The sequence below is a fragment of the Coenobita brevimanus genome, chromosome 91, assembly GCF_032717465.1.
Source record: "Coenobita brevimanus isolate Jiangsu-jjx chromosome 91, ASM3271746v2, whole genome shotgun sequence".
NCBI lineage: Eukaryota > Metazoa > Arthropoda > Malacostraca > Decapoda > Coenobitidae > Coenobita > Coenobita brevimanus.
Window position 1 is genome coordinate 3,802,132 of NC_137044.1, and position 14,371 is coordinate 3,816,502.

Here is a 14,371-nt window from a genome sequence, read left to right on the forward strand (position 1 = left end):
ACAGCTCAAAACGTGAAAAGTAGAAAGAAAAAAAAAAAAAAAAAAAAAGGGTTTTCGGCCGTTGCTGGGCAACGAGTAGTTGCCTAGCAGCCAAAGCCTTGCAGACACAACTACTATCCATTTCAGACCCCATGAGGCGTCGCTTTTCACAAATATGTTCTAAACAAACAGTTGGATCAATATGACATTTTGGCACAGCTTGTTTGACACCGTCCCCTAATTTATGGCACTACAGTGCATTGCCAAGTATGTTTCATTAAGGAGTTTACTCTTGGCTTTGAAGGCGAAGCTGGCAAGAGCCGAGTAGACATTCGGACAGGGGAAGGTTTTACGTGACGTAGTTGTGACGTGTATCACTCCACCACCTCTCCCTCCACTCCCGTCTTCCCCTGTCCGAATGTCTACTTGGCTCTTGCCAGCTTCGCCTTCAAAGCCAAGAGTAAACTCCTTAATGAAACACACTTGGCAATGCACTGTAGTGCCATAAATTAGGGGACGGTGTCAAACAAGCTGTGCCAAAATGTCATATTGATCCAACTGTTTGTTTAGAACATATTTGCGAAAAACGATGCCTCATGGGGTCTGAAATGGATAGTAGGTCATATGTCATTCATTGTATCCAAGTTTGGTCGGAATCGGTCAATTCTGAAGGGTAGAAGTGCCTGCCACGATTAAATAAGAAAAAATACAAGAAAGGAAGCAATAAAGAAAACGCGAGTAACAAAAGTGCAGCATGGAGCTGGCCAATAACAATAATAATAGCAGAAGTAGCAGCAGTAGTAGTAGTAGTAGTAGTAGTAGCAGGAGTAGTAATAAAACTAATAACTCCTTCAGGCTCCTCTGTCACCCTGCCCTTTATTCAGCTATCTTGCACTTCAGTCTTTCTCTCGTCTTTCGCCCATCTTCCTCTCGTCATTTTCCCGTCATATTTACGTCAGTTCTGTACAGTGTATTTCATATATTATACAGTTCCATTTCTTTGCCATATGAATTCAAATAGCAGACATGCAAACTGATATTACAGGGGAATGCGAGTTCTGTATTTCATTCACTGTTTCATAATGTTGAGACGAAAAAGAGTAAGAATAGTTTTTTTGTGTTTTATTGCATAGTTTTATTTAGGCATAATATATTGTATGAGGAAGTGAGAGAAAATAAACTGTAAATATGAAAAAGGAAGTCCACGTAGAGAGAGAGAGAGAGAGAGAGAGAGCGAGAGCGTTTACAGAAATAGGAAAACGACCTTTGTTTCTTCTCGCTTCGTTTCTTCTTTCACTTCACTTCTTGCCTTCTTTACTCATTTTGTCTTCTTTAATTCTTCTCCCTCCTTCTCCTTTGACTTTCTCGTGTTTTCTGTATCTTGTGCGTTTCTCATCTCACCTCTCTTCCTCTCGGATTTTTCTTCTTCTCTGCTGTCCTCTCCTCGCCTCTGTCGTTTTTTCTCTTCCCTTCTTCTCATCCCTTCTGCATCTTTTCTTCACAGACTTTTTCTCCTCCTCCGTTTTACCTCTTTCTTCTCTTCTCTCCTTTTCTTTCCTTTTCTCGATTTTATCCTCTCCTCATTCCTCTGAATTAAATTTTTTTTTTCTCTCTCTCTCTCTCTCTCTCTCTCTCTCTCTCTCTCTCTCTCTCACACACACACACACACACACACACACACACACACACACACACACACACACACACACACACACACACACACACACACACACACACACACACACACACACACACACACACACACACACACACACTATTTCCCGCTACACAAAGCCGATTCTCATGGGGTTCGGATATCATTAATTAAAAGTTGATTCTCTCTGTTTGTAAGCGCCTGTGTTGTTTCCCTAATTGTCGTACCTCCCCCGCACTGCACTAGGCGAGAGAGAGAGAGAGAGAGAGAGAGAGAGAGAGAGAGAGAGAGAGTATTAGTACTCTTTATGTTATTTAGACCGGCAAACTAAAAGAACATGAGGAAAAATATCTATCTATCTATCTATCTGTATATCTATAGCCCGACGCCCTAATCCCGCAAAGGGTGGCCGCAGACAAAACGCCTCCAAGTCGCTCTGTCACCCACCATTTGACTACCCTCCCCCCCAACTCATCCCCCCTCCCTCATATACCTCTCAACTCCATCCCTCCACCTCATCCTCGGTCTACCCCTCCCTCTCCCTCCCTCCACCTCACCTACATACACCCTTTTAGTCAGTCTTTCATTCTCCATTCTCTCCACATGTCCAAACCACCTCAGTGTATTTCTCCTAATCTTCTCAACCACATCCACATCTACCCCACAACGTTCCTTCACTTCTTCATTCGTCAACCTGTCCCTCCACGTCACTCCACAGTCTGCTCTCAAGTAACTCATTTCCACTGCTCTCACTCTTGACTTGTTCCCCTCTTGCAAGGTCCACTGAACTTTAAAAATGATATTAAGGAAACACAAATATAGATCAATATGAAATGTGTAATTTTTATAACCAGAGTGAAAGAACATTAATGATAGCAGGAAGTTCATTTGTGGATTAATGTTCCTAGAGACATTTGATCAAAACATTCCCACCACGAACACTGGGCGAAATACTGCGCCTCTCTCCACAATGTAATTATCCCTGTGTGTTCATTCCATTGTATTCATCCGGGTGTATTCATCTTAGTGTATTCATCCCGGTGTATTGATCTTAGTGTATTCATCCCGGTGTATTGATCTCAGTGTATTCATCCCTGTGTATTCATCTCACTGTGCCCCTCCACTCACCACCGTCGCAGCCCATCCCGCCCACTCCTCCCTGTCCACCTCACCCATTTCTTCCCTGCTCCTCTTGATTCCCTGAAAAGTAAGTCAAATACAGTGCCTATCTTCACAGGGTGTACCCCCCCTACCCTCTCACTTTGCCCCTCCACTCACCACCGTCGCAGCACATCCCGCCCACTCCTCCCTGTCCACCTCACCCATATCTTCCCTGCTCCTCTTGATTCTCTGAAAAGTAAGTCATAATATTGTGCCTATCTTCACAGGGTGTATCCCCCCTACCCTGTTCCACCACCCCCCTCCTTCTCCCCACCCACCCCCACCTCCCTCTCTTTGACCTCCCTCCCAGGAAAAGTTTTAACGATGTGTATCTCTGGAACTATTGGCTGGATACTGATATTTGGATCATAGGCTTGTTTTTACCTTCCAGTGTGTGTGTGTGTGTGTGTGTGTGTGTGTGTGTGTGTGTGTGTGTGTGTGTGTAACCTTGTTTTCTCTCTCTCTCTCTCTCTGAACCTTACACCACCCACGCTACAAAAACAAACTCTATATATATATTATCTTTTCCACGAAGCCAGTTTCCCTTCAGGTGATATTTGATTAATTAAAAGTTCTCGCAGTTTTTTTTTTACCCATAGAGCTGCCAAGTCCAGTACGTCTCTGTGTCACTTGTCATTGTATCAGGAGAGGCTTGGAGTGGTGGAAGAGAGTGGTGGTAGAGAGGCTTGGAGTGGTGGAAGAGAGTGGTGGTAGAGAAGCATGGAGTGGTGGAAGAGAGTGGTGGTAGAGAGGCTTGGAGTGGTGGAAGAGAGTGGTGGTAGAGAGGCTTGGAGTGGTGGAAGAGAGTGGTGGTAGAGAGGCTTGGAGTGGTGGAAGAGAATGGTGGTAGAGAAGCATGGAGTGGTGGAAGAGAGTGGTGGTAGAGAGGCTTGGAGTGGTGGAAGAGAGTGGTGGTAGAGAGGCTTGGAGTGGTGGAAGAGAGGCATGGAGTGGTGGTAGAGAGGCGTGGAGTGGTGGAAGAGAGTGGTGGTAGAGAGGCATGGAGTGGTGGGAGAGAGTGGTGATGGAGAGGCTTAGAATGGTGATGTGAGACTTGGAGCTTCAAGATAAGGTGGTGATGAGCTATGGTAAAGAAGTTTGGAATGGTAATGAGGCTTGATGGAAGGACTTGGAATGGTGAGAGACAACGATAATGAGTTATAGTAAAAAAAAAAAATATGGAATGATGATGTTTATGATGATGAAGGTGACAGCGATGATAATGGTGAAGGTGATGATGATGGTGCTGATGATGATGTGATAAAGAGACTGGGAGACGAGTTGTTGAGGCCACCCTAGATGACTCCCGGAAATATTAAGGGCCGTCTCGTCGAGTTAGGGAGGCATTCTAGCACTTCTTCCTTATCATTGTAATTCTCTATATGGCTTGCTAATATTCTCTCTTGTGCAGTGTATGGAATCTTTGTTTATTGAAATGCCGTAAATGAAATACCTACGAGATGGTAAGGCGTAATAAACAAAATGAATGTTACTAGAGAGGGATGCTTTCATGCGGCGGCACCGATATAGCTCCGTAGCTCCTCTGTCAGATTATACAAACGTCCCTCGACTCCCTTCCCTTTCCCCGTAAATAGGATAGTGGATTGCAGGAGTAAGGCCATTTCAGTCTTCTGGGCTTACGTCCGGAGGAGTTTGGGCCATATCGACAACAGCAGGTTGCCATCACCACCACCACCACCACCATAACAACAACAGTAGCAACAACAACAACTACATCAGCGAACAAAGTAAACCGCTAAGAAAGGGGTGCTTGGAAGCAATATTAACCGACCAGAAATACGACTCGAGGTGTCTGGGAATAGCCGAATACTAAAATGAAATTGAAAACGTCTTCAGGCACTTATCTCACATGCGTTTATAAAGTGGGAGATCAGCTGGTGAATATTGTAATAATATTTTCATGTCTTTGGGGAGATATACGTAGGCAGTGCAGTAAAATAATGAATATTGAAAATGGTCTCTCTCTCTCTCTCTCTCTCTCTCTCTCTCTCTCTCTCTCTCTCTCTCTCTCTCGCGAACTTTGTTCAGGGCAAACTTCTTCTTGTGAAATTGTTTATGCATGGTTGTACCTAACCTTTGCAGTTTACCTTTTCCACCTTAGAACGTCCTTCTCATTATTCGAGTTATTACAAGACGAATTTATTTAGTTTCAGAGACTAATTTTGGGCTAATGGAGTTAGAGATCAGTAACTTTTAAAAACCACCTCCCATTAAATTGGAAAAAGATGGTAAGTATAAAACCAACAATAAATCCTCGCGATGAAGGGGTTAATCTGAGTAAACTTATCTGTGTGCAGCAAGAGAAGTGAAAATGGATTCGCAGAGGTAAAGCACCGTAATGAAGAACAGGCTGGCAAAACAAGAGGCCCCGACCCGACCGTATGGGTCTTGACCGCACTGGCAAATAGACAGAGAAAACGTTTTGTTGGAACGATATGTGGGAGGGAGTGTAACAGGAACAGTGAACTTTAGTATTAAAAGTGAGGCAAATGGTTATAAGCTGATGTTAATGATACTGCCAGTCATGTCATTTTCATTAACTTTTACATATGCAGTTGAAATAGAATATAATGGTACCAACTTCTATAGTGTGATGTAAGTCATATATGTACAAAGACTGTTCTGACAGTATATTTACGTATTCAGAATCGAGGTATAAGATTTGAAAGCGTTCATAATAATCTTGCTCATATACTTCGACTGAGGCATAACTGTAAATCACTCGACACCTTACTAACTCCCTCAACCCAATGACGTACTTGATAGCTCATTCTTGCCAGTCAGACAATTTGATTCAGCCTAGAGGAGACTTTTAGAGTTAGAGGGGTTAGATACAGCCCTCACTAACCCTTCCAGTTCTAGAGATCTAGCTGAATAAAATCGTCTGGAGGTAGTAAAAGTAAAATATTATGCTATTAGATTGAAGTGGTCAATTGACAAGTTACAGAAATATTATGGAGGTGGCTCAACCATTTGTTACATACGGTACTTCCATTTTTGTTTAGTGATATTACAGTGATGATTATTTGCATATCTTTGTATAGCAGTGCATTTCTTGACAGCGTCGTCGTTTGCTTAGAAAATTGTCTTGTGTTTTATGCAGTATTTTCCAGTAACCCGTTCTGTTCATTTAGAGAGAGAGAGAGAGAGAGAGAGAGAGAGAGAGGAGTGTGGGAGACAAGCTAACAATGGACACAGAAAAGACTCACTGGAAAGGAATATGAAATGCTCCCTTCCTCCCCTCCTCTCTCTCTCTCTCTCTCTCTCTCTCTCTCTCTCTCTCTCTCTCACACACACACACACACACACACACACACACACACACACACACACACACACACACACACACACACCACCTATGAAATATGATCACGTTATATTTAATGTCCACTGTCTGTCTGTCATTTTACCGTCTTACAGAAAAGTTAAGGTGAAAATCATAATGAAAGTTTGTGAATATTTTGATTATCCTGAGACTGAAGTGGTCGCATTTTGGTGGACGTACCTCATATTAAAATGTCCATTGTGGTTTCAGCAAGGGAGTAGGCTTAGAGAGTTTCCACAGGTCCACTGAGAAATGTGGAGTTTGTTTCCATTTCTTTATTTATCGTTTCGTTTTTCGTTTCGTTTTTAAAGGCTCCAACATGCTTGCATGTGTCGGCCTTGGTCACCTAATGGCGGCTCTCCACGCTGCACGATCCATTGCAGCCTCCCTGTTCAGTCCCTTAACCCTAAGGTCACACTTAATGACCTCGTCCCATGTCTTTCTCGGTCTACCCCTCATAACCCCACCCCCAATATTAACACTTCTCACCTTCCTCACCCAATTATCATCCCCCATCCTCTCCACATGTCCAAACCACCTCAATCTACCTCTCCTCATCACAACACCAATACACTCCAGTCCCATCCTACCTCTCAACTCTTCCATTGTAAACCCAGCCCCTCCAGGCCTTGGACGCAGGGACGCACTGCACATCCACCTAATCATTGTCATTTCTGTACGTCTGAGCCGGCGAATATCTTCCTCCTTCACTGCCCAGGTCTCACTGCCATACAGCATTACACTCCTAACACATGCTGCATACAAAGACCCCTTAGCACGTAGGGAGAGCCCTCTCAATGTCAGGAGAGGCAAGAGCTCCCTGAACTTCTTCCAACCACTTCTCACCTTAGCCACAGAGCTAGCTCCAGCCCCACCTCCAGCACACAACATGTCTCCCAAATAACAAAACTCTTCCACACACTCAAGAGATTCACCAGCAAGTTCAATCCTTTCACGTCTGACGATCTCCACCTGCTCACCCCGGCACGCCGTACACATAAAATCAGCATTATCTCGCAGTCTACCTCTGATACCACTACATCTCTTATGCACCCATTTATCACACACACCGCACAAGATGGAATTACTTCCCACGCCCTTGTGGCAAACTGCACATGGCCACTCTCCCTCGTCTTTGACAGTACCACCACCAACCCTAGATATCATCACTTTTGTTTTATCTGCATTTACCCTTAAACCCTTTTGCCCCATACCATCTCTCCACTTCCTAAACCTTTCCTCCGCCTCCCTTTCATTCTCTGCAGTCAACACCAAATCATCAGCATACAACAACTCCCACGGGAGTCCGTTTCTAAAGTCACGTTAAAGGGCTTCAAGTACCATGATAAACAACATGGGACTCAAGGCTGACCCCTGATGCACACCAGCATTCACGGAAAACTCATCACTCAAATCTCCATTCACTCTCACCTGGGTGTGAGCACCCACATACATGGCCATAACCACCCTAACCAGCCACTCCTCCAAGCCAAGCTTTCTCATTGCCCACTTCACCACCTCTCTAGGGACTCTGTCAAAGGCCTTTTCCAAATCAACAAAAACAAAATAAAGATCCCTTCTCCTACCAATATACTTTTCCTGAAGCTGTCGAACAATGAATGTGGCATCAGTGGTCCCCCTACCTGGCATAAACCCAAACTGCATCTCATCAATATTCACTCTTTCTCTAATCATACCTTCTAAAACTCTCTCCATTACCTTCATTATCTGATCTAAAAGCTTTATACCTCTATAATTTCCTCTTTCCAGGGCATCACCCTTCCCTTTATACACATTTACAATTACACTCTTCAGCCAATCATCTGGGACAACACACTCATAAATAATCCTATTTATCAGGTCAGTGACTAAACTCACCCCTATATCGCCTGAGGCCTTCAACATTTCGGCAGTCAACCCAGACACACCTGCTGCCTTCCCCACCCTCATCCTGCCTATTGCCTCACTCACAGTAGCAGTATCAATCAAAGGCCAAGGGCCAGACACTGGATCTGCTGGCTCCAAACCTTCCCTGTCCCAGTCAAACTCCTCATTCAACAACCGGTTATAATGCTCTCTCCATGCATCTTTAATATCCTCACTGTTCACCACTACCCTTCCTTCATCAATCTTCACACACTGCTCACCTATGATATCCCGATTATCCCTCTTCACCTGACCTGCCACCCTAAATATATTTTTCCTTTCCCCATGATTTAGGTTATCAAGTAATTGTCTCTGTGACTCAGACTTTGCCCTGTATACCTCTCTCCTAGCCCTACGCTTGGCAGCCAAATATTCCTCTTTGCTACCACCCTTCTTCCATTCCCGGAAAAGCCTTCTTTTCTCCTTAATTGCAGCTTCTACACCCTCATCCCACCACCAAGTTACTTTATGTCTTGGTGGTCCTCTTGTCCAGCCGCATGTTACATCAGTAACTCTCAAGAAATTGTTCTTGAGGGCACTGTACTGTTCATTAACGCCTCTGTCTACAGCTCCCTGTTCAGCCACCACTCTCCTCAACTCGCTATACAAGGCATCCCTTACTACTTGGTTTTCCAGCTTCCATATTTTCCTCCTAGGTACATAAGTCCTCTTTTTCATCACTTGTTCTTTAAGCACCATATCACAAATCAATAGTTTGTGCTGCTGCACACACTCCTCACTTCCTATAACTTTAACATCCTTCACTAACCTCCTATCGGCCCTCCTAACCAGAAAATAATCTATCTGACTGCTATTATTTATCCTTATTATTATTATTATTATTATTATAACTTACTGCTGCTGCTGCTAATAATAATAATAATAATAATAATAAATTTTTTTTGACCGCCAGTACTGAAGGTATAGATATTGATTCTACTGTACATCTCTAGTATCTCATTATCCTTACATATCTGTCTACTGTCTACTTAATTTCATGTGGTTCTTGCTTCATCTACCCCACCCTCTCCATACTCATACATGATTTTCTGACCCCTCCTCCTCCTACTAGATTTTATGTTGTTACTGCATGACCTCTTTCCATCCCTCTATACCTCACCCCCTCTCTGGACACTTCACTTTCGTATTATCACCTTTTCTGTTCCAACTGTACGTTCTCACCACCTCTTCACCTCGCCATCCCTCTCTACCCACCCCAATTTTACCTCGCCATCCCTCCCTACCCACCCCATCTTCACCTCCCCACCCCTCCCCACCCGCCCTTCATCACCTCGCCACCCTTTCCTACCCACACCATCTTCACCCCGCCACCCTTCCTTACCCACACGATCTTCACCTCCCAGCCTTTCCTTGCCCACACCGTCTTCACCCCTTCTCTCCCCTTAAAACCACTATATCTTCGTCCTCCCCTACAGGTGTCAGTGGACGACCGAAGGCAGCTTTTCTCCGCGGGCAAGTTCAGCAACGTGGAATCCGGGATGTCAGCATACGGCTCCATCGCGTACCAGATGAGGGACGCCAACATGGACTCCAACAGCACCTGCGAGTTCGTGTACAAGGCGCTCAAGGTCATCAGTAAGACAGGTGTGTGTAGGGCAGGTGTGTGAGGGGCAGGCGTGTGAGAGGTAGGTGTGTCTGGATAGGTGCGATGGACAGTTATGTGAAGCAGGTGTGAGGGAGGGGAGTGATGGATACGTGTGTGAGATTTGGTGATTAATGGATAGGTTTGTGGGAAGAAAAATGTGATGGATAGCGACGTATTTCGTAGAATGGTATATAAGGAAATAGGTGGAAAATAGGTGTGGGTTGGTGGGGGTGGGTGGATGCATCAGATGGGTGTGGGTGTGGATATGTGGAGGTATTTAGGGGTGTGGGTATGGGTGTGGGTGTATGTAAATGGATGATTGGTTGGATGGATGGTTGGGTTGGTTTTTAGGACGTGTGAAAAACAAATACGAATATGTATTGGCGCGTGATGAACAGATAATGTAGTAGGTGTGGTAAACAGGTGTGTGGGAAGATAAAGTACAATAGTTAGACATTTCGGGCAAGAGAGGTAATTGTGATGAAAGGAATATGTTTGACAGATTTATTTGAAGACAGATGTGGCAGACGGACATGTCAGGCAGGTGAGGTAATGTGTTGGATGTAATATGTTTGGGAAGATTCGTAATAAAGAGATATTAGGGACGAAGGACAGGTAAGCAGTAGATACAGGGGAGGAAAGATAGGTATACAAGAGACCTGGGGATGAGGGACAGTTTTTGCTGGAAAAGTACGTATATGTTTCAAAGAATGTAATGGGCTGATTGTGTGAGATATGTAAATTATGTGTGGGTGTGGTGACGAAGGATGTGATATGTGGGGGCGGACAGGTGCCTAGGGTAAGATGGGGTCGGTAATGGGGAAGTAGGGGTGGCTTGATGTGAGAGGTGAGGATGACGTTAAGATGACAGGGTAATGTAGTTGAGAAGGGAAGAGGGAAGAAGAGTGAAAGATGAAGCGGAGAGAGAGAGAGAGAGAGAGAGAGAGAGAGAGAGAGAGAGAGTAATCGTTGTATATGATTTTAGTTAGAAGCAAGTGAAAGATAAAGCACCGTTGGTGATAAGTGTGTGAAATATTGTTCAGGATATTTAACTGAACAGTTGTGGGACTTTGCTGTGTGGGAAGTAAGTTACAAACATAAGAGCAATTGCTGATCCCTCTAGTTAGGAGGGGCACCGTTCCCTGTAGCTTAATGTGATGAATTGATGTGCGATGCGTTGAATAAAATTGAAATAAATGTTGTTCTTGGTGTGAGACAAAGCGTGTACCTTGAAATACTTGATTGGTTTGAGATGTATGTGGGAGGCAGGTTATACACATAGGAAGTGCTGTCGGTAGGAATTATGAGAAGGAATGTGTACTTAGAAATATCTTAGTGATGTTAGATGTATGCGAGTAGTAAATAATCTACACAAGAAGCTGTTTGTGGGTGATATGAGAGGGAGGATGAGATTTGACATTACTTTATCAGTTTCAAGATGTATCTGAGACACAGTTACATGTATCAGAAGTGTATGTGTTGTGTAGTAATTATAAGACTGAACGTGTGATTTGAACTTATTTATATGAGATATAAATGTGAGTACAACGGTCGATAGTACACATATGAAGAAATTATATTTATTGCTTGGTATGAGACAGACCATGACGTGAGATGTGTCATGTACAGTATGTTAGTAGTAAAGGAGACACGTAGAAAAAAATGCTGTTGGTAATAGATATGAGAGGAAGTGTATGGTTTGAAATGAACTGTGTTGGATGTGTGGGGGGATTGGATTATATACTCAGATGAGAAAAAGATGTTGGCGGTAAATGTGAGGGGAAACGAGTACGTAAATGTGAGAGAAAACGTGTAATTTGATTTTCTGCCTCTAGGGAATGTGGGAAGTCATGTAACCGTGGTAGTTGGGTTGAGGTCAGTGTTGAACTCTTCTCCGTCTCATTTTCCCCTGTTGACTAATGTTCCTAAGCTGAGAGGATTTGTATGTTTCCATTCCCATAGATGATGCTGTTTGATATAATACGTCAGGGAGGAAAGTGACGGACATGCCTGAGTGTGAAGTGAAAGTGAAAAAGGTTTTATCCCTGTATGTGCAGTTGCCATAGTTACCCTCCGCAACGAACCCAGATACACCCACGTGACTTGTATAACTAAACTAATATTAATAAAAACTAGTTGATTTAATAGTAGCGGAGTCATTAGTGTTTTCGTACAGTGTCATATAACTAAACTAATAATAGTCCTGAGATAAGCTGGGATGTTGTTAGTATTTTCGTACATTCTTCTTAGGTTCAGAAAATACTTGCGTTATAATGAACCAGACGACACAGACGACAGACACGTTGGTGAGGTAAATAAAGGATACTCATGCATAAATTTGCAGATTGTGTGTGTGTGTGTGTGTGTGTGTGTGTGTGTGTGTGTGTGTGTGTGTGTGTGTGTGTCAGAGAGAGAGAGAGAGGCGGTGGATAGATGCGTTAGATATTTACAAGCGGGTGTCAAGCAACAAGACAGGTATGTGGAGTAGGTGTGTGGGATATGCAACAAGACAGGTGTGTGGAGCAGGTGTGTGGGATATGCATTACGTCGGCCACATGGCACACCACTACTCCTTGACTACAATATGGCCCAGTACTTGGATTTTCTCTTATATAAAATTGTCAGGTACCGTCAAAAAGAAAATATAATATGGCCATCTCACCTTCACTTATAGGTAGGCTGCTGCAGGTACTGGTGTGCCGGTGGTCTTAGGTAGCACCATCGTATTTGTTTACGTCTCAGTTCTACTACAATACTCTCACAAAAACATCCAACACATTCACTGTAGTACTTTTAAGTGAAGGTGAGTGTATTGTGGCTCAAGAGGTTAAGTCTTTCAGAACGAATGAATTTTTAGCCAAATGAACTGTAGCGGCCGGCTTGGGTAAGCATGACAAGGGCTGTCATGTTTAATTTAAACATTCAGATCATGTTTTTACTGGTCCAGAAGGATGGTTGATCCATAGAGGCGAGGGACACCACTTTTTGTCAATGGAGCTGTGACTCGCCCCAACCTGTGCTACATACTCGTTTGTGAGTGTTGGAGGCATTCGAAGTGTTGAACGTATAATGACTGTGGACATTTTACAGCTACAGGAAGATGCTTTGTATTTATGGGGTTAGGAACAGTCACCAACCACTTCAGTACGACTTTATACAAAATTCGTGAGACCGCCAAATGACTTACTAATTTTAACAAATTTTTCGTAAATAAATTGATTAAATAGAGTGGGGCAGGTTTAGTAAAAGCAAAGGGATAATGAAACTGGGGACACACGTAATCAAGGTTAAGGACTAGTGTAGTAAAAAGTAATGGTGGGAACAGGTGTAGGAAAGGTAATTGTGGTGACTTGTAATAAAGATAAATATAGGGATAGGTGTAGTAAAAGTAAAGGTGGGGACAGTCATAGGAAAGGTAAATGTGGGAAGTAATGGTCGGAACAGGTGTACAGGTAAAAGTGGGGTCAGGTGTAGTAAAGGTAAAGATGGGGGAAAGGTGCAGGAAGTGGGGTGCATCACGGTCTGATTTGTAGTGCAAAGTACTGTTGGGTTAGGAATATAGTTTTCAGACAAGCTCTCTCTCTCTCTCTCTCTCTCTCTCTCTCTCTCTCTCTCTCTCAAAAACGGTAAAAAAGAGGGAAAAAATTATTCCTCTTGTTTTATATATTCGTAACTACAGAACGCGCGCGCGCACACACACACGCGCACAAACGCGCACACACGCGCACACACGCGCACACACACACACACACACACACACACACACACACACACACACACACACACACACACACACACACAATACATTCATTTGTCAACAGACGCAGTAGAAGCACATTCTGGGAATTTTAACAATGGCAAAGACGTGTGTGACGAATTATAAGTGTGTGCATGCAGGCAGATAGTCTCTCTCTCTCTCTCTCTCTCTCTCTCACACACACACACACACACACACACACACACACACACACACACACACAATGACGTATATTGATTATCTTCCTACACTCTTACTATTTTATTCAGCTTAGAAGAGACATTTTTTTTTTTTTCGAACTTCACAGGTTGTACTTCGCTGTCATAAACCCTTTCATGAGCGAGCGTCCCCTGTAAGCTGCATAAAATCGTCTAAGATAGTAAGAAAATATAAAAATAGTCCGGATTGAAAGGGATAAAATATTAGCTCTTATTCAACCCCCCCTCCCTCCCCTGTACAGAATAAATCGCTAGGGAGGAGATGTTACGAGATCTCAAAGTCCATTTCAAATACGAGTCTGTAATCATGCTTCCCTCCCCTTGCAGTGCTGATGACGGTGCTCCTGGTGATGTCCATGGTCGTGCCTGTGCTTATGACCATCATGGGTGAGCTTATACGTGTACCATTGCGGACAAAAATATCGATCCACTGCCGTACGATAAATAGCAAGACGGTGAACGATGGCTTCTGCAACTTAGTGGTGTTACCTGCGAGAGTCAAGAAATTTATCAGAATATTGTGTTAGTGTCGTAATTCTTCGATCAAAAAGTGGAGCGATATTCCTGTCCGCAACTGTACCTTCTTCCTATTGTTTACCTGTTTGGATAATTACAATAATGGTAATGAGAAAAGTAGTAGCTGTATATTAATAGTGGTAGTCGTAGTTGTAGGATTAAAGGAGGTAATGTTAATAATCATCATCCATTATCATCATCACCACCA

At 43.5% G+C, this 14,371-nt stretch overlaps 1 protein-coding gene across 1 annotated transcript in view; it reads left to right on the forward strand.

Moving 5' to 3' along the window:
* Window positions 1-14,371, forward strand: part of LOC145411853 (uncharacterized) — a 73,865-nt gene that overhangs the window by 53,715 nt on the left and 5,779 nt on the right. Inside the window, exons 3-4 of the mRNA XM_080281810.1 lie at window positions 9,503-9,671; window positions 13,975-14,034. Of these exons, the coding sequence (XP_080137936.1) occupies window positions 9,503-9,671; window positions 13,975-14,034 (229 nt within the window). The remainder of the gene's footprint in view (window positions 1-9,502; window positions 9,672-13,974; window positions 14,035-14,371) is intronic.